The 27,926-nt window shown below is 37.9% G+C and overlaps 1 protein-coding gene across 2 annotated transcripts; it reads right to left on the minus strand.

Annotated features, from left to right (window-relative positions):
• Positions 1-664: 664 nt before the first annotated feature.
• opn4a (opsin 4a (melanopsin)) lies at positions 665-19,894 on the minus strand. 2 transcript variants are annotated; one of them, XM_016509581.1, is made up of 11 exons: positions 19,723-19,894; positions 12,334-12,476; positions 11,177-11,310; positions 7,896-8,099; positions 5,589-5,760; positions 5,159-5,320; positions 4,386-4,493; positions 3,261-3,456; positions 2,987-3,157; positions 1,777-1,845; positions 665-1,272 (listed from the first exon to the last, which is right to left on the minus strand). In XM_016509581.1, exons 1-11 carry the CDS (start codon positions 19,870-19,872, stop codon positions 1,006-1,008), a joined length of 1,776 nt encoding a protein of 591 aa, XP_016365067.1. In that variant the 5' UTR covers positions 19,873-19,894; the 3' UTR covers positions 665-1,005. The 2 variants fall into 2 exon arrangements, with proteins under 2 accessions (XP_016365067.1, XP_016365068.1); XM_016509582.1 differs by lacking the exon at positions 12,334-12,476 and having other exon boundaries at positions 19,723-19,748.
• Positions 19,895-27,926: the final 8,032 nt, after the last annotated feature.

Genomic DNA, 27,926 nt, shown 5'->3' on the forward strand with positions numbered 1-27,926 from the left:
GTGAGGACAGCGATGTCTGAAGGCTAGAGAAACATCTCTATAAATAGACCAGCTTTTTTTAAATTTAGTGATGTCACTTGACTAATATTTTATGAAGGAAAAATTAGCATTATTTTTGCTAATTTGATTATGAAAGTACTTGCTCCTCTCCATATTCTATAGAGAAAAGAAACAATGTGTACAACTGCAGGTTTATTAAAAAAATAAATAAGAACAACCACATAAGTGCATTACAAATATACAATAATGTTCTCCTTGGTGTTGGATACATATATACTGTGTCTTTCATGTGAATGGATACACATTAACAAATATATATTCTGATACAATTTGAGACTATACTTAATATAAACAGTCCACAGACTGTAGTCATCTGGACAAAAAAATGATTCCTTTTTACAAACAAACCACTCAAGAACAAGCTATAGTAACACTAGATAACGCTATGTTTATTTGCTAAACCGTGTCTTCCAGAACTATCTAGAAGAGCAGCCACCATCACATTTGAGTTACATCCAGTCACTGAGTAAAAAGGCAACATAATTGTTCAAACATTAATAGTTGAATATAATTTGATCGTGTACTCTAAAGTGAATATTCAAACAGTGATAATTAAAAACATAAAGAATAGCAAAAACAACACGGCTGTAGAGGTGGATGCACATGTGACCAATATTCATTAGGGTCATTCATCTCGATGATAGATTGAAGCAAACACACACAGCATGCATGACATAAGTTGCGCATTCTCTGTTGGTGTGATTTAGCGAGATAATGATGTGTCCCTGCTCCAGGCTTATGCATTCTGTGGCTTGTGCTGTTTAAGATTTCTCTCAGACTTTCATATTTTACATTCTGTGATACAGAGCACTGATTAATCTCTCTTCATTTCAAGTTCCCCTTACTAAAGGTCTAAACCACAGAACAGGATAACTCACAAAAACACTAAACCTCAACACAAAGCTTGAAGGTAAGATTTACACGGCGAGTGAAGAGGTATAAGCACTAGAGATACTGAGGGTGAGGGTTGTCTAATAAGTGAGCGGACTCATGGGTTTCAGCCGCAGAGGAGAGATGCACTGCCCCCTGCTGGACTCCTCCACGAGAGTCTCTCCTGGGTGGATTTGCCCCAGCACTGGACACACTTGAGCGGCTGCTTCTGTAGCTGGGCCGTACCGAGGGCAGGAAAGAGCTAGACTCAGAGGTGATGACAATACTGGGAATCCGACCAATCGCACCTCTTGAAATTGGCATGTCTGTACCGTCACCAGCCTGCAAACAGCAGAGAGGAAGGTTTTGAGAGATTAAATCTACCTATTGCCAATTATCAGCCTTTATTGTGCATTAAATCAGCATTAAAACAAACAAGATGACCTCCGTAACAAAACACTGATGGCAGAATTCTTGGTTTAATGAATAGGCATTCATGTATGAAAGATGATTAGGATTATTCTTTCAAAGGCACATATTTCTTCTGCAGAAAAAGGCATGGAAAAATGGAACAGTCATTTTATTACATGCTTTTCTTCTGCAATCAGAATTCAAATTCATTAACTAATTAAATTTTTTCAACAGCACACTGTGATTCATCAAACAGCATTCTATCAATTTGAATATGCTTTCAGATTTTTCATGTACAAATATGATTGCCTGGGCGAGTTGTTCTGCCAGTCACACCAGAATAAAACGTTCCTGACGTCAGCAAATTTTACAAACCATGCCACCTACAGGATCCTGCAAAAGCTCGACTGGTTTACTGAACTTAAACAGACTCACAGCTAAAGGGTTAGTACGGTCCGGCTGAATGAGTCCTACCACAGACACATCTTCCACATCAGAGGAACTCTAGGTCAGAAATGAGAGAGTCAGGATAATAATCAAAAAAGTCTAGGGTCAGAAAGGTTTTTTTAAAGAAAGCAATAATTCTATTCAGCAAGTACACATTAAATTGAGACATTTATAATGTTACAAAACATTTCTATTTCAAATAAATGCAGTTCTTTTGAACTCTCTATTCATCAAAGAATCCTGAAAAGAAATGTTTCTCCAAAAATATTAAGCACAGCAACTTTTTAATGTTGACAGGAATAAAAATGTTGCTTGAGCATCAAAATCAAAATGATTTCTAAAGAATCATATAACATCACAGGAATAAATTACATTTTAAAATATATTACAACAGTTCTTTTGATTGTAATAATATTTCACCAAATTACTGCTTTCACCATATTTTAATCAAACAAATTTAGCCTTGGTGAGCATTAGAGACTTAGTTTGTGGAATTTTGTAAGCAATAAGCTTAAGCTTATTAGCAAATCTGGACGTAACGAAAAAAGTTGTTTATAATCATGTTGTGTTTGATGATAAGGACACAGACAATCTCATAAAGGTGATCTGCAGGACGCAGCTCAGTGTTCTACATTTATGTCAGAAGGAGGACCATTTACCTATAAAGGTTATTTTCATTTACCCACAACAAAACTTAAACATAGATTTTAGAACATAAACTGCTTAATTGTCTATTTTCAGTGCCTGCCATTGTACATTAATTTTATACTTAATACTATAATACTTAATTCATGCCCAACAGATGTTTGTTTTAAAGCAGTAGGTGAGTAACACACTCCTGGATTCACTTAATACAAGACTACTTTGAGATTGTGTCGACAAATGTTTATCTGTTTAGTGTGGCAAAAACAGACATAGTGCAACGTATCTGATTACCATGACAGATTCACTTGAATATGGTACACTGAGTGTGAATTTGTAGGTTTACTATAAGAAAGCTGAAATGTGTTTAAAAATGTGACTGACCAAATTGACTGGCTAGGTCAAATGTCAAGCTATGCCCATACTTCAACAGAGTAACATGAGGATAAACAGAGGATGACAGGATTAGCAATTCTGCATGAACACATTTTCGTAAGACAGGCTACACTCCTTTGATACTTGCCACATATGTAATACATTCAGCCTGTGAGGTCACCTTTTCAAAGATGCCCGAGTCATGGCTTTTGAGCTTTGACTTGAAGCTGGATGAGTTACAAGGTTTGAAGTCTGGGATCTCTGCAGTGTCCTTGCTGATGTCACAAGACACTTGCCGGCTGGCAGGCCTGGAGCTCATGCTCGAGAGATCGGCCTCAGTATCTGTCCAGCCCTGAAGAGTAGAAACAGGTCATAAAATACATCCATTACAATCACATTTGCCCATGAGAAGACTAATCATCAAATCTAGAGATCCATCAGGCTCACACACTCACAGATTCGCTGTCGGAGGCTGAGGAGAGCCGGGACTTGCCGGTGCTGGTTCTGCGAAACTGTCCAGACATATCAGAGGACTGGCTTGTGATGGTGGAACGACGTGTGGACATAAAGCTGCTGTGGAGCGAATGGAGGTCACGCTTGGGAACGCACAACAGCACACGAAGACACGGAATGTATTTCGCTATGGCCAACCTGACAAAGACACAGATGAGATACAGGCATGAGACACCGTAGACATGGTGGATTCATATTTACATAGAGCATGATCCAAACCTATTCAGTCAAATAATAACTAAAATAATGAAAATATAAAAATAAATAATAATACTAAAATAACACTGATTGCTATCAGAAATGTCAAAATCATTGTGTAGTCTTGTAAAAAATATTTACACAGATAAGTTTTTAATTCAGTAGCAGTGAAACCAGTTTTAAAGGCAGAAATAGTAATAGGCAAAATAAGTTTATTGAAAATGTTTTGCGTCAGGAGAATATATGCAATAACTTCAGAGCTTCAAATTAGCTACATAATTCAGATACATTTGAAATAGTATTAATACACTTTAGACCTGAATCAAAATGAACCGTTTGTCATTGCATGCATGAAAACATGTTCAGTGCATAGGGACTAAAAAGTGTTTAGGAAAATGTGGTTTAGTGTTGTGGGAGAAAATCTAATTAAAATGACTTTTTGAACCAGCAGGCCTTACACATGGTACCATATACCATCAGGATGCTATGTGCAGGATTAATCATTCTTTATGCTCAAATGGATATTCAGGTTAATGAAATCAATCAAAATGGAATCTCACACTTTAACCCAGAAGCAATGCATGTTTCTGATCAATTTGCGATTGAATGGCTCAGTGAGCTAGACACTAGGAAAAATTAAAACAATCACAATTTGCCTCAGGTGTTTAGTCCTAATGGGGCCAGACCAGGTAATCTAATCTCTGACCCATGTTCTGCATTAATGGAAAGTGAGTTTGTCCATTAAAATGTCAAACATTACCACTTACAGTCCCATTAATGTTTTTCATTACCATTTTGGCTAAACCAGTCTAGTTTCAAAAATATATTGAACTGACATCAACGATTCTCAATGAGACTCCCACAGTTACCTGTATTTGGGGTGTGTGATGGCGTAAATGATGGGATTGTGGATTGCTGAAGCCTTGGCTATCACAGCAGGTACTGAATTCATATACGGTGTGAGCATATCAGAATACCTGAAAATGCAAGTGTATAGATTAATTAACATGTTAATTTATGTACAGTGGGTACGGAAAGTATTCAGACCCCCTTAAATTTTTCACTCTTTGTTATATTGCAGCCCTGTATGCCATTACTTTGGTACTTGTTGTCTACATAATAATAAGTTGAAAAAAATAAATTAACATAATTATGCTAAATATATGTTTAAGCTAAAAAAATGTAAACAATAAAATTACACATATTATATTATATTATACAGTAAAAACAGTAATATTGTGAAACATTTTTTAACAGTTTTCTATTTTAATATATTTTAATGTAATTTATTCCTGATGGCAAAGCTGCAAAGCAGCCATTACTCCAGTTTTAAGATCCTTCAGAAATCATTCTAATATGCTGATTTGCTGCTCAAGAAACACTTTTTTTTTTTAATTATCATCAATGTAAAAAACTGTTGTGCTGCTTTTTTGTTGTTGTTGAAATCGTGATACATTTTTTGTCAGGATTTTGTAACACATTTTAATGTCTTTACTGTCACTTTTGATCAATTTAATGTGTCTTTGCAGAATAAAAGTAATAATTTCTTAAAAAACTAAATCTTTCTGACACCAAATTTTTGAATGGCTATGTATATTTTATATTACATTATATTGTGTTGTCAGGGTTGGGATTCATTTACCCAGCAAAAGCTGTCAGTGCCACAGTTGAATATGGAGACCAGGAGATGACATACATGAGAATGACAATAAGAGCAATTTTCGCCATCTTCCATTCATTTTTCAGCCGTTGAAATTGTTTAATTGAGTCTCTCTTGTTATCGCCATTAATTTTGCCCACAGCTCTTCCAAAGACAAACAGAAAGCAACGGTTAAATATCACTTTCTAATATTGGTTTACTGCCATCAAAACCTTATCTATTTTCAATAGGTCACACCTCAAGATTAATTAAAATGCAGAAGAAAAGTGTTTAAGTACTTCAGTGTTACATTTTACTGACATTTCTCCAATACAATTTACATTTTTAAAACAAAAGACATTTAACAGCTTTGGAACACTGCTGATACTAATTAATTCATACTGTTCTGTTAGATCTGTATCGAAGTACTCACTCATTAGTGCTGCGAATGGATCGGAAAATAAAGAAATAGCAATAGATGATGACGATAAGTGGAATGAAGAAGACGAAGATGAAGAGGAGCATAGTGTAAGCTCGCACAGAGGGTGTGAAGGTCATATAATCCCAGGTGCAAGAGGTCAACAGCCCTTCAGGAACATAAGCACCTGCAAAACAGAGACAGACAGACAGACAGAAAAATAACTATAAAATAACAGAATGTGTGGAGAAAAGTAAAGGATAGCCAGCAGCTAAGCCTTTTACACACGGAGAAATATTGTCAAAACTGGAACAAACTCACAAAGAAAAAGGATTTATGAATACTTGTCACAGTGTCTGGTTGTGGTGCCCTGGACTGGCCACTTGAGGGCTCTTTCCCGTTTCAGTGTTACATGTTTTGAACTCCATTTCCCATAGTCCCTTGCCTGTCGTTTCTGTTCTGATCATGATCACCTGTTAGTAATTTACTCATCATCCCATCACTATTTATACCATGCTCACTCTGTCTGTCTTTGCTGCAGTATTGTTTGAGGTTACATCGTGTTTTCTGTTCCCTGTGTTTTTGGATTACCTTTTGCCACGTTTTTGTTCTGTTCTGTTTATTTGTACCTTAATAAACTGCACTTGGATCTAACCTTGTTTTCTCCTGGCATTCCATGACAATACTGTCTTGCTGCTGGGCAAACGCAGTGAAATACAACCCAATGCACACACAGCTGAGGATATTTAAGAAATACGCTATAATCACAGTATTTCTTATTGCCACCAATCACAGTCTGGCTTTCATGCATATGCGCCGCTATTATCAGTTCTCTGAGGTTTGAGTTTGGAAGATATAAGCTGTCAGGACCGTTAAAGGACACAGACAGTCTTCGTGTGAAGAGCAGGTTGCCTGTAAACCAGAGATAGGAAGTGCTGGAGAGCCAAAAGCACCAGGCTTTACCAGTCTATCCCTCTTAAGCTGAAAGCCTCGGCCCTCAGAGACCACCTTTATGCGACACAGATCAGAGTCCAACAGCGCACTGTTTGTAAAGCCATTGGCTAACAACTCTCATGCTCGTGTGCTCACACATGGATGACCCAGAATGCTCAGTGTACTTGTCCCAAAAGACCTGAGCTTATAAAAGACTGATGCATCCTGTGAAAAGAGCATCAAAGGTATACTCAACTCCATTAGCACAGGACCACACTTAATCACCTGCAAATGCACAGACATCACATGACATGTTGACATCTGGCCTAATATAAATAACATTTGTTTTGATTTTGTTATCTAATTCAGTGATATTCATACATTTATTTGATGGATGTGTAGATAGGGTCACTTTATGCCTTTTTACAAAGAATGACTGTTTTCAAGTTTTGCAGTATTGCCCTTTTTCCTTATTCTGTATAAATCATGTTTGTAGAAATGCTTTTACAAAGAGCATTGGAAGAGAATGAATATTGCTCATAAGCACCTACCTGTTTCTCTTACTATGTAACCTGCACTGTAAAAAAGGAATTGTTGAGAAAAGCTACAAGTGCAAGGCAACATGATGCATTCAGTTATTTAGAACAGTGACAATCAACAAATGTAAAAAGATGAGCTCTTTACATCACAACACAGCAAATAACTAACAATAAAACAAAACAATAATCTTATAACAGTAGCCATATAATTTATTAATGATGCAGTGCATGCTGGGACTTCATGAACTCTTAACATTTCATCAATATTGTTCAATATAAAATTCTTTGTTGTTTGACTAGTTGGAACAACATTTGTGGGAATTCTGTTGACTTTCTATAGAAACACATGCAGTGGATATGATGTTACACTTTAAGTGATAGTTCACCCAAAATGAAAATTATGTCATCATTTATTCACCCTCATGTTGTTCAAAACCTACATGTCTTTCTTTTCTGTTGAACATAAAAAATATATATTTTGCAAAATTTCTCAGTGTTTTGGTTTTGTCCATACAATGGAAGTCGAAGGTCATCAAAACTGTTTAGTTACCAACATTGTTCAAAATAACCTCTTTGTGATCTACAGAAGAAAGAAATTCATACAGTTTTAGAACAACATGAGGGAGAGTAAATGATGACATAATTTTAATTTTTGGGTGAACTATCCCTTCAGACCACATTTAATCATGTATGAATGCCCTTGTAGGCCTGTTAGATAAAAATATCAAAGTGGCATTAATTAAAAACAAAAAAACATAAGAACACTTTTCAATTAAAACATTTCACAAAGTTTAATAGTTTAATAACATTTAATAAATAAATGTTAAAACAACAGATATACTACACTTACTCCAGCCAAAGAAGGGTGGCAGGCTCCAGCCAAGTGAATAAGCCCAAGCTATCAGAAGGATCAGCAGAGCTCTCTTTTGAGACAATACACCGATGGAGGCTAGAGGCCGCGTGATCACGAAATATCGATCCACAGCGATGACCATGAGAGTGATCATGGAGCAGATGCCAAATAAAGCCCCACAGAATGCATACAACTCACAACCTGGAGAGACAGGAGGTACAGAATTAAGTGAGTCTTGTACTACTGGGTTGTACTACTGCATTGGGTTGTATTGTACTACATGATTTACGGGATAAAGATTTTTTTTACATGAACTAAATTTCCACCTGATGAAATATTGAGTACTGCTGAGGCCCCCTAGTGGGCCCCGGCTCCCTAATTGAGAACCACTGTTTTGAATTAACTTTGTCCACCCCGCATATCCAAACGCACATCATGGTATCCTAGTAACAGTCTAGGATGTCCTACATCAAATAAACACACACAAATACAGAGATAGAGCTAGTTTGGATCTGTCTGAAGTCTATTTCACATGATACATCATGTCATCAATAAAACAGGTCAAACAGAAGAAGAAACAGTGGAGAGCCAAGAAACAGATGATTTCACACCATTATACTTGACACACACACACACACACACACACAGTCTGGCACCTCCTCAACATCCACACACACTCTGTCTTCTACACTGCCAAGGCATATGTAAACAACAGAATGAGTGGAAATGCATTCAAATCTGATTCATGCTCATTTGTGCTTGTTTTCTCAGAACACATTTACTAGATGCACTTTAATAATTACAAAACAGAGGTGTCTTTTATTGAAGATAATCCTCTCACACATCAGGAAGTCTTCTCTATTCTCTCACACCTTGTCAGGTAGATTATGCTTTCAGGTTAATCCTGGAAAAGAGCATTTTTGTGAGTTGTATCTGATTGATTGAGAAAGCTTTCAGGGGGATCAAGCACACAGTTGTCACGATCGAATTAACGGTGGTCATATTTATGCCTTGTTTTGTAGAGCAGTCAGAGCTGACAGAAGCAAGAAACACATCTTTTAACAGTTTCCACCAAATGAAACTGGGTCAGAGTCCCTCCTTCAGGAGGGAGGCTTCAAACTCTGCTTGGAAAAGCATAATGCGTCAGGATCCCAACAGGAAGACCAGAGGCTGTTCTGTTTGAATGGAAGTCAATGGAGCAGATGCCTTCAATATGCCAAATAAACTGCTTTGAGAGGAAATTACATAAATTGACTTTTGCTGTCTGGTATGATAAATTAGTTGTTTTACAGAGGATATCTTTTTTTCTTGTTACAGGCAGGATTGAATTACGGCACTGCATTTACAGTATATTTAATATTTGAGAATATTGGTTCTCAACGTTTTTGACTCCATGGCCCCCATGGTCCACAACAATACTTAAAGGAATAGTGACTTTTCCAGCTGTTACTGGATAAGGATCAAGGATAAGGATTTTTTAAAAATATTTTTTAAATGTTTTAACTATACCCCATACAATATTGTACAGCTAGGCATAACTATAATTTTATTAATTCACATGACATTTCTGGGTGTAGAAACCATAATTTTAAAAATACAGCTGCAAGCAGTTTAAGGCATTTAAGCAAATACAAAAAAATACATCACATATTATTTAGCAAGTCAGTATCTAACTAAATCTACGATTAAAAATGGCATTTTTGACAATTCCAAGTAATTTACCATAGAAATATGGTGACCCTTTAAAATTTAACCAAATTGTAAAGTGCAACCTTTTTTAGATAATTATTGAGAGTCCACAGAATTGTACTGCAGTGGTTTTCTTGAGGTTATGCAAAAAACCTAGGACTAGTTTGCAAAAGTAGTTTTTTTTTTAATTATCTTGAATAATTTATCAAACGATTTGATTGACAACAGTGGTTCTTAAGGCAAAGTTGTTCAGAATGAGGAGATCTATCATATCATATGAATACCACGTACATGTGTGAAGAGTTGCTCAATATACAATCGTACAAAAAAAATCCAATATAGCCAAAAATTTCGCCAGGGTGGTGACTGAATCCGTCACATGCGTTTTGTTCATCATGACCCAAGGGTCACCGGGACGAGCATTGGTGACGTTGTAGACGGGGTGGATACTATCATCCTCAAAGTTTTAGGTCTCTTATGGTTTGGTCTGCCTGATCACTTTTAGGTCCGAATGGTGATCTTTGAAAATCTTAACAATTACAACATGTGCTTAAAACCCTAATTACGCTTCCTCTTATATCCAGATTTCTCAAGACAGTTGTAGGTGGAGGCGATATCTTGATAAATATCTTGATTTTTAGTAGTTTTCTGCTTATTTTAGTGCTTGTTTTATATCTGCAACTTGTTTTCCAATAAAACCAACCACCTCTCTATAAGACACTCTTATGACTGGGTGACCTGATTTCCTGTCACAGAGGAAAGAGCGGACTACAGTTTAAAGGCTGCCCAGTAAACTCCCTGAACACAAAAGATCAGCATCAATCACTACAGTAATCACAATCACAGAGCTCCTGATCTCATAGCAAACGTCAGCAAGCAGAAAACTACAACAAACCCCAGTCAAGGCTGTTGAAGGCAATTAAGATTCAGTCCTGATAGGAGCTGACATTTAAAACACCTCAGGGAAAATAGTCTTCCATCATCTAATACCACAAACAACGGCATTTCACAGCTGAGCAAAATGAGCTAATGCTGAAAATCAACAAGAAAGGCCTTGATGTGCAGTTTTTTTTAGAGGAATTTAGAGATATTACAATTTGGCAACTGATGAAAAAGAAACAACTGTACTAGAAAAGGTTACATGTACATCGGACAGAAAGACATTCATCATTCTTAGCAACAAAAGCATAAAGAAAGATCGGTATGAATACTTGTAAGCACTGAGAGACCAAGGCCGTCTCCAAGGGCAACCTCTCCTTCATTTGAACCATTCCACATGAGAAGTGATTCATCTTGTTCTTTAAATTTAAATCTGTTCATTATAATTCAAAAAGTATAGTAGAGTACAATAAATCATGGACGTGCATGTTTTATTTCAGACACTGCCTATGCATTAACCAATGATCTATCTGCAAAGATAAGTCTATTTATTTGACTGTCTGTGTGTACATTTGACTGGTCCTGTTTGAGCACTTAAATTGACCAAATCACATTTTGCTTCAACTCTTTTACCAACAGGGACATCGTCATCACATAAAACTACATCTATGTCCTATATAGTGAAACCATACATGTACGTTTCTTTGTACCTTTTTCTCCAAAGATCCATCTCTTGTGCATGCTGGTGGTGAAAAAGATGGGCGCCTGGGTGGCACACATGAGGAAGTCTGTGATGGCAAGGTTTATTATGAACAAGTTGGCAGGTGTCCTCAGGGTCCGGCTCCTACACACACACACACACACACACACACACACACACACACACACACACACATAACAATCAGTTGTTAATTTCTCTGTTCATTTAGTAGTATATATAATGTCTTTGAGAATATCAGCCTCCCTGTGCAACCCAAATAGCTCAAACAAACCTGAAACAATTAGTGTGTCTACAAGAAACACACAATAGTTTAGTTCCTGCCTGAACTAGTGTTTTTACTGAATCAAATGAGTGACTGTTTGATGACTCACTCAGACAGTCACTTGATTTGTTCCTAAACACAGGGTGCGAACTACGGGGGAGCTAGGGGGAGCTCGGCTCCCCTTAATAAGACATGGGCTCCCCTGAAAACGGGATTTGTGAAATTTTGGGGGGTCTCAAAAAATATTGACAATGTGTTATTTTGACGTGCAATTTCAGTTTTGTGTAATGTGATCATCGTGGATTATTATGTGTAAAATTGCAAAAATATCATTCATCCATGCATGACGGCGATTTAAACCTAATTAACTTCAATAAAGATAACTATACATGCTATTCTTGTCATGAGCATCAAGGTGTGGGGGCGCTGCGGTGCAAATTCCACTCATGTTTAGTACGTGTTAACTCAAAGATTCGTAGAAAAAAAATAAACGCTGGTTCTTCTGTAGCCTGACGAAGTAACTTTAACCGTTGTTCATGTGAACTCAAAGACAGCCTGATGCTTTGTTTATAGACTATTTGTGGGTGGCTGTTTGTTGTTTCACCTATCAATTTGTGTCGATAAAGTATAATAGGGTAAATCCTGTATAGTGATTTATCCTATATAGTGCTTGCATAAAGCAAGTAGTGCATACACTTGTACCTGTTATGTATCTTTGTAAGTCATTGTGGAAATGTGTCAATTCAAAGTTAGTGGCACAGGCCTAATGATGCGGAGCACCAATCCATTGGCCTACAGTTTAGCTTCTTTTGATAATGAACAATACAAATTTCATACAGTTTTCATATTAAGTGTTCAACTTCTCCACAGCCTTTTTTTCTCACCTGCTAAATGCATATATGACCAGGAAGTTGCCCAACATGCCAGTAATGCCAACAGTAAGGATGACAGCACCAATAGTGTAATGAGCATGATCAGGCACGTCCACTGTTGGGAAAGGGTAAACGGATTCTTCCACCATGGCAACCTTGAAGACACAGGATGGCACATTAATTAATAGCTCAGATGAAAAGCAGCACTTGCTGCTTTATAATGACCTTAGCATCGAAGTGTGTGCAATCTGTTTAAGAAACACAACCTGAACTTAGCTGACACCACAAAGACATTCATTAATTCATTATATGGGAGGGGAGCAGAAATATAAATACAGACACTGTAGATGTTTTGAATATTGGATTGAATGCATTTTTAGACAGATCTCATGATGCATTTTTTTTTCTCAAAAGAATATCCAGTTGTGGTTTATCTTGTAAATGGGAATTTTCACTATATTACAGAATGGCTTTTTTTGTGTTTATTTGTGACATATATAATCTGTTTTCGCAAACAATAAGCCTCGGATATGTTTTCATTGTATTATATATTTGCAGTAAACCATTCTTTATTCACTACTACAATACAGCCATTTTCAGGTCTGACTATAGTTTATACTATATTTTTGATTGATTTCTTGACTGTATGAAACATTAAGTTGAAAGGTCTGTGCACTTGCAGTTAAATCCAGTTATAGCTGATTTTTGTGCACATTTCAATCTTAGAGGGATTTAAACAGGCCTAAATGACAGTGAGCTTGCATTTCTTTATGCTTTTCATTGCAGATTCAGGTCTAAATCAGGACATTTAATCTGTTCATATAAATATGTTTCTGTCTTGTGTGTACTGAGAGACAATCTGGTATAGTGCAAGCTAAAGTGTGTGAGTGTATAGCTGAAATTTTTAGTATAATTATAAACTCTAAATGACAGATCAATTAGAGCAGCAGTATCCATGTTAATCTAAAGCCAGTAAGAGAGGCTTTTTGTCACTTTGAGCAGTAAATCCTTTTAAATAAACTGAAATAGATACTTAAAAGAATGAGAGCTAAGAAATCCTAGCAAAGGGATTGTTTTTGATGGCATAATCTCTCACAACAATCCATTCAATCAGATCCTGGGAAGTTATTGCATGCATTCTTCCAGCACCAGACAGCATGGTACAAAAAGTCTTTAAGGTAAGAGAGATTTTTTAAATAACCATATAAAGGTCAGCGTTCTTTTTTGTAATCAATTTGATTTATTTCACTTGGCATGATACAATGTAAAAAGGAACACAAAAGGCTTTCACAGAACAATCATGATTAAATGCAAAAATATCTTTTAGCAGATATTTGTTGACTGCAATTTCCTCAGGAAAAGCTTTAATGAAAAGACCTTTAAGTGCCAAGGCTGTGGGCAAATGAGATGGCGGAATGCAGGACAAGCACTCCCGGAAAAGTCATTTCAAGGCAGATGAGTGTAACCATGTGGTCATGTTGGAGGAAATATGACAAAGCAGATTCAGTCTCTGCCTTCGGTATGTGTCAAGTGATGATGCAGAGACAACTCTTTACCAACAAACTGTCAAAATCATCATATTTGTTATGTAAAACACAAAGTCAGCTATAACACAACCATGCATTTTTTTCTGGGTCATATCTTGTTTTTGCGTAGATGTGTTCATGTTCTCGAGGATGTCACGCAGCCTGTCTAATTTGGCTAGTTTCTCCTGAGTGAGCGATGAGTTTGAGCCAAAATGGGTTTGCTTGGACACACAGCCTTTGACGTCAACAACAAAACACAATATATGGGAATCGTTTCTCCTCTCTTTTAAATGTTTATGAGCTGATGCATTTGGCTATCCTTACCATGATTATATGTTTAGCTGAATTTTTCTTTTTGCATTAACCACTAGTAATTTTCCTTAATTTTCAAAACAAGCCACCGGTTGAGAACTACTGTGCAGACAAATAGTTTTTGTTTCTTTCAAGGATGGCAAATAATATTTTGAACTCCGAGAGCATAGCTGATAAAAAATCATGTTCAAATAAAGATTAAAACCTTGGGAACATGGTTCCTTTTACAAACATCCAAATTAAATTAATACAAATCATGTTTCTCATGAACTTCAACTGACATGGGCTATTTTGTGTCATCAAAACATTTGTTAAACCACTTCCATCTTGAGCTCAACTGGTGAATTTATTTGTTCTGAAGGTTTTTCAAAATATAGCAGTAGCCATTGCTGTGTGTTTTCATTCATTACTTCTGAGTTTGGGGTCAAATGAAGATCTAAGCCATGAAAAACTTTGAGGGCTGAGATAAGACGGTCTTATTTCTCCGGAATGAGAAGGATTCTAATGAAATAGATACTGTTTGAGTCCCACATCTGTTTCTCACTCAGAGTAATATGACAGTAACTGTGTTAAGGCATTTTGGTGGGATTTTTGAAGATGCTTCAAAGTGCACCAACCTCTTCAAAACCATGTAGTTATTCTAGAGAAGAAAGAAGGTTTAAAGGTATTTTTAATTTACTGCAGATGGGATAACTCATCATGAAAACATTTGCTCTGGAAACAGGATCGCCTCACGAAAACAACAAAATGATTGTTTTGACAATTTTTACCATTATGTTTCCCACTCCTGAGGACAAATACAACTCAGTGTTATTGTAAAGAGTAAACTTTTATTTAATTGACAAAAGTACAAAGAAAAGATTTCCAAAGTTTTCACTGACCAACGTAAATTTATTCTGTAAATATGAACAAATTTTTATTTTGATGGCTGCAACACACTCCAAAAAAGTTGGGACAGAGGCACGTTTAACACTGTCTCACATCAACTCACCAAACAAGGCTTCAGATGCTCAGCAGTCTGTGATTGTCGTTATCTGATTCTCCTTTTCATGACTGGTCATACATTTTCAATAGGAGTCAGATGTGGACTGCAGGCAGGCCAGTCTAGCACATTCACTCTGAGTCTACGAAACCACGCTGTTGTAGCACATGCAGAATGAGAGCTGGCATTGTCTTGATCAAATAACCATGGCCTTCCCATGAAAGACATCATCTTGACGGCAGTATATTTCTCTGTACAACTCCAATAAATGCCTCCATGTCAGTGGTACCTTCACACATGCAAGTCACCCATGCCATTTGTACTGATGCACTCATATACCATGACAGATGTTTGCTTTTGCATCTGTCAGACTGTGTTAAGTGACAGCAGTTTTCTGAATTACTCCTGAGCCCATGTGGCTATATTTACGCAGCATGACGGTTTCTTATGCAATGCCATCTGAAGGCTCAAAGGTCAAGCACATTCAACTGAGGTTTCCTGCCTTGCCCTACATGTACTGTGATTTCTCTGGATTCCCTGAATCTTTTCACAATATTACGTGTGGTAGTTGGTGAAAGACCTAAATTCTTTGCAATTTTGCATTGCGAAATGTGATTTTTGATTTGTTTGACACTTCTTTCATGGAATTTGGCACAAAGTGATGAGCCATGATCCAGCTTTGCTTGGAAAGACTGAGATGCTCCTTTTATACCCAAACACGATACCTTGACCTATTACCAATTCACTTGCTTACTGTGAACTGTTTCAAAACAGTTTAAAGTGGATATTCTATAACCTTTTCACTTTTATTTTGCCTCTGTCCCAACTTTTTTGGAATGTGTTGCAGCCATCAAAATCAAAATTTGTTCATACTTACAAAATACATTTACGTTGGTCAATGAAAACTTTGGAAATTCTTTCTTTGTACTTTTGTCAATTAAATAAAAGTTAAAGAGAATGAACAAATCACAGATTCTTGATTTTATAGCATTTTTACAAAACGTCCCAACTTCTCTGGAATTGGGGTTGTAATTCATTTTGTAGTTCAGCAGTTCAGATAAATGACGTAATAAGCCAAACAGTAATTCATTTGAGGAAATCAGTAATTAGTGACCTGCACTGAGCAAATCATTTAAAAATTATTATTAAAAAATATAAAACACATATGTTCCTTTTCCTCCACTAAACTGTATCTTCAAATCACATCATTACAAATGATTAAATCAAATGAATGATAAAACATTGACTCTCCTGTTACAAAAACATTGCTTTCTATTGTGTCATTATTTTAAGCAAATATGAAGGTAAACAGAAGCAACAGTCATGTACTATAACATTACAACTGTAAAGGGCTTTAATAATCTGTTATGATACTTCAGATTATGTAAATTAAAAGGATAGTTCAGCCAATAATGAAAATTTTGTCATCAAGCTGTATGGGATAAATACTATGGAAGTCAATAGCTACCGTCAACTGTATGGTTTAAAACCTTCTTCAATATATATTTTGTGTGCAACAGAAAAAAGAAAACTGTACAGGTTTGGAACAAGTGGAGGGTGAGTAATGGTGACAGAATTTGAATTTCTGGGTGAACTATCCCTTTAACAGCATTATTCTGAACCTTCAGATTCACATTCATTTGGTATGTGAAAATGAATATGTTGTTTTTTTGTTTTTTTTTACTGATACATCATTACTGTTATATATTTAAAAATAAATAACTGAACATGCATCTCTTTAATGCACATTACTACACATGATTGCTACGTCCTTGATCCAAATAACAGATATGAATGTACTGTAATTCGCAGGATGTTCACAGCTGTCCTTCATATATGGATGGGTTCTCTTGCACTCCAGATGCTACTGCGCTTGTTTGACCGCATTACCATGATTACTTAGCTTGGTTAGAAAGCAAAGCTGCCTGAGCTCAGCTGAACACACGCACTGCCAATACCATCCACTCTTTCATCTGCTACAGTTTTTCCTCTACACTACCCAGAGCTGCTTAGCTCCACTGCGTTCTGTTGTCCTTTTGGGGACATTTTCCCCTCAAATGACAGAGAATGCTGCATTTCTATGAGAAACACTGTAAAAGACAAGCAAATTTTCTCCAAAGTTGGCAGATAAGCTTGTTTTGGTTGTTACATAATATATTGGGCTTTTTAGTGCCAAATAATCAGTCAATTAATGTGTTTTCTTAATGGTGAATGAATTCCTATGAGTCAAAATAATGGTACTTGCAGAATGTTTTCACAATAATAACGGTTTTCATCATAATAAACATTTATGCACCCACACAAATTGATATTAAGCACAAGATCCCAAACTCAACAAACTGTCCTACATCTACAAAACAGTCCACGCTCTGTCTCTGTTCACAGATCACATTATTTTAATCAACAGGAGGAAAAGAACACATTGAGAGGTCAATATGTGAGCATGGACCTGAATATGATTATATCATAATCGCATGATTATGGTGCATCTTTTTTATCCTAATCCCTCATGGTCAGTGAAGCTGATTTTCCTATGAGGTTTGTTGCCGTCAGTTTGAGACAAATGCATAAGATGATGCTAAACACCCATTAAAGTTATTGATAGACTTAAATCTATGTCACTGTGGCTTGGAAATATGTGCATCTTATCAGCCTGGGCTGTCACTGGGTTTCTGGGTCACATTTTATTAGTGACGGGTCACAAGCACAAATGCGTGTGTATGATTTATGCAAATTTGGTTCATCACCTAATAAGTCCCACTTGCCCCAAAAATTTATCCTCCTAAACAAGGCTCAGAATTACATAAAATAATTTCAGAGAGCTAAAATTGTAATTCGTTACAGTAACAGCCTTGGGGCCCTTTTTAAGGTCCCCCACATTCCACCCAAATACAGATTCAGGACATAAACACAGCACCCCCCTCCGTTCATTTTGTGCTAAAACATTGTAGCAACAGAGATTAGGTCAATAACAGAGTTTAATTAATTTGTAGATGAATTACATAAAAATAAAATCATTCAATCCCAGTTTAGGTCATTAAGTCATAATCATTGAAATCACGTGTTTCTATTAAATCAATGACTGTCATAATTTTCTCTTAGCAAATCTAATTTATTTTAGCTTAGTTTTCACATCTCATTTACTGATGAAGACATGCTGATTTAAAGATAGGAACAAGACATTTGTTGAAGATTTATCCTGATTAAAATTAACTCTCAAGAAAATGTTACAAATCTTATTATTTCAAACTTTTTACTGTATTTATTTATTGGTTTAAATGAATGCCTGTACAAATCTAGCACACTTTGTATCGTGTGGGCAGAGACACCCATCAGTACTGTAGCAGTCACTTGATTTAATGATGGGAAAGAAAGAGACATCAACAAGCAACATGTAAAATAAAGCATAAACAGCCCCAAGACATGCCCAATTAGCATAAATATGTAATTCAGTGGTACTCCTCTGTGGCACTGACATGCCTTCACAAGTCCTCTCACAGCTCAGTGTTTAATAATTATCTCAACAGTGAAAACCCCAAGGACGTAACCTCACAAAAACATCTTCAGGCTCAAACCACAGACTCAAGCCATATATGGTCAAATTAAGTGATTAACGCTGAAGGACAGTTTCAGTCATCTGTGTTTAAGAATTGAGACTTCACATGAGAAAAATGCAATGCACCTGACCTGACTTGGTAGCATAAAGACACAGTCTAAACTCTAGGTATGAATTTAAGACAAATAAAACAAGATTTTTGATAGATATTTTATCAGAATAGCTTAACTCCTGGAAAGGTGTAAGTAAAATGTCAAAATCTTTGGATATTTTTCAGTTTCCCTTCTGATGGAAACTGGTTTTCTACAGGTCCAGCTGATCTAGATGATAGATTAGAGGGACTACCAGATGGTGGGATCTAAATCAACCTGTTAATAGTTTGATCAAGCTGGTTAAGACTGGTAGACTTTAAAAAAAAACAAAAAAACACTTTAGACCAGTGACAAACCAGCCAGGTTAAACTCACACTGGTATGACGGATTTCCCCACAGAACACATTTGCATAATAAATACATTTCATCACTGTAGTATTTAAACTTAAACTTTAAATCTCTATCCACTTACTCCCACTTCACCTGAGAAAAGTTGAAGAGCTTAAACTGTTTAAATGTCACAGAAACATTAAAAAAAAAAATTACATTTAGGAAGGATGTAGCATCAAGAAGAAGAAAAAATCCCAAAGGCTGAGAATTCTCCCTCAAAAATCTCTCAATAGCTGGCCTGCTTTTGCATAGATCACCAAAATTATGCAGAGTTGAACTTTTTATGCATCCTTACATTGCATATATGTTTGGTCTATTAGTATCTATTAATAATATCTATTAACTAAGCTATTAGTTCTGTCTAGTCAAAATCACAACATAAACGTATCCAGCATCTGTACATGATAATGTACAAATCTCTTTACACAGCAAGATAAACATTTAAAGCATTTGGCCAAATATTTTCACTTACACCTAATCATCTACACAAGAAAACATGAGAAAGACTGAAAGAAATAGCTTGGAGAATCACGTTTGACTCACAGATGTGGTCGTGGGGGGTAAATCCACCAGCCTGTACGCGCTCATCACGGAGTTGTTCCACGAGGAGTGGCTTTCCACGATGCGCGTGCAGTTCGAGTCTAGCGTCGGACACGAGATGCCCTTCCTCACCGAGCGCACGACGCCGCTCATCACTCGCGTAGCTGACAGAGAGCCGTACACCGGAAGACTTTTCAACGGAAGATAAAAGCGTTAAACGCGATTAGAGCGAGGGTTGTACAGATGTCAGATTCCGTTCAGTCTGCGAGCGCGTGGCAGAATAACTGTCAACTCGCGCCGTAGTAGCCCTGTGACAGCCTCGCACACTTATATATCATACACACACAAAGACGATTGTTATGAAATTAGAGCAGCATAGTGACATGACCTTACATACTCCCGAGTAGACAATTGTTCAAGTATGTGAAGGTACCAATATGACGTAACACGGGATTAAATGGTCATTTTTGTCTGTCAGATTATAAATTTTACACCAAATTAAAATGAAACACAGATGGAGTTTCACACAGGCAAACAGTGGGGTTCAAAAACTTGATACCTCTGTGGAAAAAATATATTTTGCATCATTTTCTAACAATTGTTTGCCTAGAAAGTAGAGAAATGTTATAATTTCACAAATGAATGCAAGTCGTTGTATTTACCCCTGTGGAAAGGAAGTAGCCTACACTTTAGCATACTTTTTTTTTTTTTTTTTTAAAGAGTAGGCTACTTATTACAGAAATAATATACTTAAAAAATACTTCAGGGCGAACTGAATGTAACACAATCGCAATTAACATGCAATGTGTTGTAGTTTAAAGTAGTCTATTATTACCTTGCTGTTTTAGGTGTAACCACCACAGATGTGTTTTAACATTAAAAACAACATTATAAAGTGTGAGAATGTTGTATTTGCAGAACGCATCATCATTAAATGGAAAGTGCATTCAAAAATGACAATTCTGTCATTGTTTACTCAACCTCATGTCCTTCCAAACTTTCTTTATTCTGTGGAACATAAATTATATTTTGAAGAAAGTTGGTAACAAAAGTGAGCATTGACTTCCATTGTATATTTTGTCCATACAACTACAAAAAAAAAACAAAAAAAATCAATGGGAACCAAAACTGTTTGGTTATTAAGTCATACAGTTTCGGAACGACATGAGGATGTGTAAATGATTATGAGAATAGTCATTTTTAGGCTATTCCTTTAACATTAAGTAGGCCAACAAGAATATTTAAAACAAAAGGTGGTCCAACTTTTAAAAGAAATATGGAAAAGACGCACAGACATTGTGATCTCCAGTTCAGAGCACGCAAAATTGGCTCAGCTTGATTTTAGTACAGATGCCCAGAAGGCTGGTCACTCACACACACCTGCACTTAAGGAGGTAAATGGCAGTTCAACAGCCCCCCATCGGTCAACACAACCCCTGCAGGGATCAAATCACTTTCCTTTGAATCATTCTTACTGACAGGCTAGAATCAGTCACAGTCACAGTTTGAGCTGCAGTTCTTAAACCTGCTTTTGCATGCAGAACATCAATCTAGGCAACAGCTCAGTGCTGATGATAACATCAGTGCTTCTGAAGTCACATAAGAGTAACAGGAAAAATCAATGAATGCTGATTTGATGCGATTTGAAATGTAAGAAAAATGCAAACCAATAGTCGCTCTCATCCTACAAATCTCTGTTTTGTTGTTTATGGGCAACCAGCATTGAAATTCATTTCAATGCCAAATTCATTTCAAATCACTTATTTTGTACAGTACAGTTTCAAATTGAAAAAGAATGTATATCTCCTTTTAAAAAGATACAAGTAAATACAGACTAAATACCAAATAGCACTCGACTGTACCAAACGCTTTCCTGAATATATTAAATATTTCGTGTTTTTTTCCCCCACACTATCCTCTCCTTTTATTATAGTTGAATTATCTTTCCCCCCCACATAAAAATAATTTATAACTATGATAAATATCTTTTCTCACACTAAGCCAAGGCCACAGGAGTATGTAATGCAATGGCCTGAGGTCTGCATGGACTGATGGATTCTCAAACCAGTGGACATTTGTGGTTCAGCTTCTCTCCAGACCAAACAAAATGTGGCTTAAAGAAATAAATACTCACGCATACTCACAGTAAAATGATCACAAACAAACACATACAACACAAATGATAAATAAAACTTTCTCACTGACATAAACAGACAGTCTTTCCCAAGTTGCTACAATTGGCCAAGCAGTCATGAACAGTATCACTGAGGTCTTTAATAGTAATTGTAAATATTTTAACGGTCCATATGCACGCATAAAGCCCAATCAAAAATGGAAATAAAACATTTACATATATATTTACACACATATATATATATATATGTATATATATATATAAAGTAATAACAGTAGGTATATTAACAGTAAAGTCATATAAAGCACCAGATCAGACAAGCACTCACAGCAGTGAAGCTGAAGCACATTCACAGTCTCATCACATATTCACAATAATCCCACTTATCTGATGACACACGGGCAGGTTTACGGAACCAGAATTCACACAGAAAGGATTAGGGCAAGACTACTTCTATCACAGAACAGAATACTTGTCACAAGTCACAATAATGTCAGAATCAATATATCTGAGGAATTACTAAATGTGCATTGTAAATGTTAAGTTATATTGCATAATAACTGAATTGATACAGGAAAGTACTTTCATGTGATATACTGCATAGTTTGCACTATTATGACTTACGATTATGAAATATATAATATATTGTCACCTTTAGACCCAGGACTGGGTGGGTAACAATCAAGAATATGAAAGGAACGATGCAAGAGGCAGAGGTTGAATCAAGGCAAAACTTAACTTTATTTTTAGAACAGTGGGGAGAGGGAACAGGGAGAAAATGGAACTAAAGTAGCTTTTCTCTCTTGGGTTGCACCTTGTAACATCCAATTACATCTGAAAAAGGTAGGCAAAATAGATGGATTAGCAGGTGAGGTTCAAGTCTACCGACGTCCCTGTTGAACTTACATCTACAGGAACTTGCATTCACTGGATGGGATTAAAACTAATAATTTTTGGATGAAATTCTCAAATTTGTGCCCCTCTGTTGTATCATCTGGCCTGCTGTTGTTGGGCATGCTGCATGTGTTCACGTACGATTGGCCAGATCCTTGTTATTCGGTCCTTCATCTGTTCGACATGCTCAATGATGGTGTGATGTGGCGATGGCTGTTGTTCCCAACTTCCCTTGGCAAGGTCCAGCAACCCTCGAGGCAGACACCCATAGAGGAGCTCAAAGGGTGAGAAACCAGTGGAACTCTACGGGACTTCTCGAATAGAGAACAAGACATAGGGTAACAGCTGATCCCAACTTTTCCCCATCAACAACTTTCGTTTAAGAGTTTTGTTAAACCTCTCCACAAGCCCATCAGCCTGGGGGTGGAAAATGGAGGTTGTGAGTTGCTTTACCTTCAGTTGTCGGCAGGTCCCTTTCATCACTGTAGACATGAAACATGAGTTTTGGTACGTAAGGACCTCATCTGCTATCGCCACCCAGCTGAAGAGTTGGACCAGTTCTTTGGCCACAGCTTTTGAGGTGGCTGATCGGAGAGGTATCGCTTCTGGGAAACAGGTGGCGTAGTCGAGGATGACCAGGATGTATTGGTGTCCCCGGTTGGATTTTGGCAGGGGCCCCACAATGTCCAGCGCAATCCTGCTGAAAGGGTTCTCAAGTATCGGGAGAGGAATAAGGGGATTTCGATATGTTACCTTGGGTCTGTGGAGCTGACACTCAGAACAGTGACGACAATAGTTTAACAGCCTTCTTGACCCCAGGCCAATAGAATCGTGTGAGGATCCATTCGTAGGTCTTCTCTGCCCCCAAGTGACCTCCCAGCAGGTGAGTGTGAGCTAACTATAAGACCTTAGAGGCATATGGTTTGGGGGACCAACAACTGTTCTATAATTTCACCTCTTCGCTGATCCACTCTATACAACAATTGATTCTTTATCATGAAATGTGGATAAGTCAGCCTACTCACCCCATCTTGTAGTTGGCCCTCAACCACCTGAACATTCTCCCATGCTTGGCGCAGAACCGGGTCTTGCAATTGAGCAGAGCCAAACTGTACCAGTCTTCCTTCCTGGAAAACCTCTGCTGAGGGAAATTCAGAAAATACTTCATAGGATTCAATGTCATCAACAGCCTGCACACCGTTGGGGTCTTCTGAGGCTGTGGGGTCAGAATGGTCATCCTCACCTCTATTACCATTGAGGGGCTCTTCCGGGCTGGTTGCTTCTTCACCTGTGATCTCTTCAGTGGTCAGAGAAGGGTGATGATTGGATAGATGGTCTCTTCGTCTGCGTCGGGTGGGTCTCTTCCTCTCCCTAGCTCGACTCGTCCAGTAGGCAGAAAAGGCTTGGCAGTCTCAGCCAACCAGGACAGGAACTGGTAAGTGATCCACAACTCCTGCTTGTACCTGGAACTGCCCCCGAGGGGTGACCATGCTTACTTCTGCAGTAGGGTAACTCCTGGTGTCCCCATGAATACAAGACATTGTAATCTCACTTCCCAGGACAGGTCCTGCAAACTCTGGTCTGATCAGTGTGACCATACTCCCAGAGTCTATAAGGGCTTCTGTGTCTATAAGGGCTTCCGATCTTAACGGGACCCTAGGGGCAGCTGCCCCCTCATGGGCCCAGCAGGTGGTAAGGAAGTGGCATGGGCGTCTTGACGAATCTGAGGTACTGGCGGCGGGCATAAGTTCCTCTCTGCCTGGACAATCCCGGGCCAGATGTCCCTCTCTTCCACATATGAAGCATCGGAATGCCACAGGACTCCGCAGAGGCCTCTCTCTCCTTCCAGTTCCCTTGGGTTTTTAGAGGTCTTGCTGGAACCGCTTCGGTGTACTTCTTAGGGGGATCTCGCTCTTGCCTTGGTTTACAAGGTAGAGTTTTATTCACTTCAGGCTTCATCAGGCTCAGAGTCACTTGGTGGTTCTCTAGGCGTGCAATTAAGGCCTCTACATTTTGGGGTCCCTGTTGGGCCACATACTTTTAGCATCTGCAGGCAGGCCCCGCACACATCAATCAATCAATCACTACTCTCTCTACGGCGGCTGGCCCCTCTCCTCTAGCCAGCTCCTCACCATGCGGGTTAAAGTGGTTACCTGAGCCCGGGCCAGAAGTGTTGCATGGTATTCCCATCTATGGACACGCTGGGCCGTGGCAGGTAGGCTGAGCCCATATTGGGCGAACATATCGCTCTCTTAACCACTTCGTAATTGGTTGTTTCATGAACAGTGAGATCATGGCAGGCTTTCTGTGCTTCCCCAGTTAGGAGAGGGAGTAACAGGTTCGCCCAGTCTGCCCTGGGCCATCGCTCTCGTTGGGCCGTTTTCTCAAAGAGATCGAGGTAGGTTTCAACATCATCTTCTCTAGTCATTTTGGTCAAATAATCCTGTGGTCTCCTACCCTGTGCCTCGGCCCTTCTGCAGAGCTTGGTGACAGCTGCGTTCAGTGTGGTTTGAGCCTTCAGAATGGCAGTTAGGGCCTCCTCCATTTCCTCGCCTGCCCCTCGTCTGAATCCTACGCGGGTTCAACTCATGCCTGCATTCTCCACCATATGTCACCTTTAGACCCAGGATTGGGTGGGTAACCTCAGGAAGATGAAAGGAACGATGCAAGAAGCAGAGGTTGAATCAAGGCAAAACTTATCTTTCTTTATTTTTAGAACGGTGGGGAGAGGGAATAGGGAGAAACTTGAACTAAAGTAGCTGTTCTCTCTTGAGTTGCGCCTTGTAACATTCAATTACATCTGAAAAAGTTAGGCAAAAGAGATGGATTAACGGGTGAGGTTCAGTCTACTCACTTCCCTGTTGATGTCTATATCCCCCAGAGCTTGACTGGTCTAATGCCTGGACCGAGGAACAAGTTCTCTGTGTTTGCCTGGCACCCCTGCAGCTCTCCTACTGTGGCCTCTTTGTCCTCTTTTATGCTGTGGCTGATTGTACCTAACAGCCTGCACCTGAGGCTCCCTGTCAGAGGGAAAAAGGATCACACCTGTTTTTGAGGAGCTATCCCTGGTCCTGAACAGCACACCTTGAGGCCTCCTCTGATGGTGCTCTCTGTGGTGCTGATGGTGGCTGTGTTACTTTGTGAGGGACAGTGCTGACGCCCCACAATATAGACCTACTTTTCACACATATAAAAAGATTCCAAGCACCTTTGCACATGCAGCAATTCTATACAGTCTTTCAAGGAATCCTTGAAAGATATAATGGTTGATTCTCAATGGACTCCATTGGACTCAATGGACTCCAAGTGTTATGTGTATGTGTTTGACCTAGTGCACAAACAAAAGCTATTTAGACACACAATCACCACTGGCAGACACATAACAAACATGTAAATATTAAAGGGATAGTTAGGGTGACCATACGGGCCATTTTTACGGGACGCACCCTTGCCAGGATCAATCGTTGTATGACATTATTTCACGAGAGCTATAGAGAGCAGAGCAGATGGCTCCTTATGCTTTCAAATCGCTCTCACAGTACTTTGGTGTCAAACAATGATTGGTGCGCAGCTTCAAGTCGAATGAACGAACAAACACGTGCGCGCATTTGCATCGCTTTGATCGTTCTCACCTTCTCACACGCGACGTGCCACGATTGGTCGATTATATACAATACCTGCATGTTATTGGTCAAACTACATTGGATGTTTTAGGCAATATAAAAATCATGGCCAGGACGTGTCCCGTATAAATGGCACATAGGCCACCCTAGGGATAGTTCATCCCAAATCAGACTGCATGGAACACAAAATAATATATTTAAAAATGCTGAAGTATGGACAAAAAAACACAGACATTTCTCAAAATATATTCTTTTATATTCCATAGAGTATAGAAAGTCATACATTTTTAGAATGGCGAGTAAATAATGACAAAAATGTAATTTTTTGGGTGATCTATCACTTTAAATATGTTCAGCCTCTACAGAATGAGGTAAACAACTGTCAGAGGGTCAACCATATGTAAAGTTTCATTAAAAACAATAGTTGTAGGCCACTGTGTGTCATTCAGTGTATACTATTGTAAATATTATATATATATTATATATAGCTAAATGTGAATAGTTAGTGTTTACAGAAATTGTCACAAAATTACAGGAAGGACTCTAAATATGGTATAGAATCAGACATGATTGTAGAGTGAAATGGTATCAGCAATATCTACGCTTCACAACACTGGAAAAAAAGAGGAAAAAAAGAAGACAAAAACAGCTCTAGCTTGAATGGAAACTGGACAGACATGCCTATTAGTCCACAAAGATGGAAAAATATCCAAGCATCTTTGGAGTAATTTGATTCAGAACTAAATAATATAGACGTGAATTTCCATGCACTTTTAAGCAGATTAAAACATATTTACTAACATCTCTCTCATCACAAACTCTTAAAAATATAAGCCCCAAAGGAGGTTTTTACAGCCATTGCCATAGAAGACAAATTTTAGGTTCTCCAAAGAACCTTCAAGAGAAAAGTTCTTAAAAGAACCATATATTTCTAAGTTTCTGATTATTAAAAATAAGTTTTAATAATTTGACAAACTTTTTCTACTATAACCACTGATTCCAATAAAGAACTTTTATTTTTAAGAATGTGTGGATAAAAAATAAAGTTTAAAGTTTTTTTTTTTTATTCTTAGACCGACGAAATGTGACTTTCATGGTTATTGCAGCAGATTCAAGCGTACACTTCGCATCTTATTGGCAGCATGAAGACTTCCCATTCCGATTAGATTAATGCTCATTAAATCGTTATAAGTAATTCCAAATAGAGAGCTTTCAGAACAAAAATCCATTATGCAGAGCAAAGTACAGTGATTTAAAAACCAACATAACCCCTTATTCCCTTCAGATTTCAGAAAGCACATAACTCCTCTGCTGGTGATCAAACCATTTACATGGTCTTTTCACAGATTACGATAAAACATGGCTCTTTTGCTTTCGCACGTGTTTGGAGTTTAGTTGGACAGCAGTTCCAGTGATGCTACAGCAAATGAGAGATTACAGCGATGGTTTGCATCTCCATTTTTAAAGAGCTCAATTTCTCACTGCTTGATCAGAAAGATATCAGACCAGTGTCAGGTGATCCCCCAGCGTGAGATATGCCCTAAGAATGACCAACT

This window comes from Sinocyclocheilus rhinocerous, unplaced genomic scaffold (genome assembly GCF_001515625.1).
Source record: "Sinocyclocheilus rhinocerous isolate Xijiao unplaced genomic scaffold, SAMN03320098_v1.1 scaffold3034, whole genome shotgun sequence".
Lineage (NCBI taxonomy): Eukaryota > Metazoa > Chordata > Actinopteri > Cypriniformes > Cyprinidae > Sinocyclocheilus > Sinocyclocheilus rhinocerous.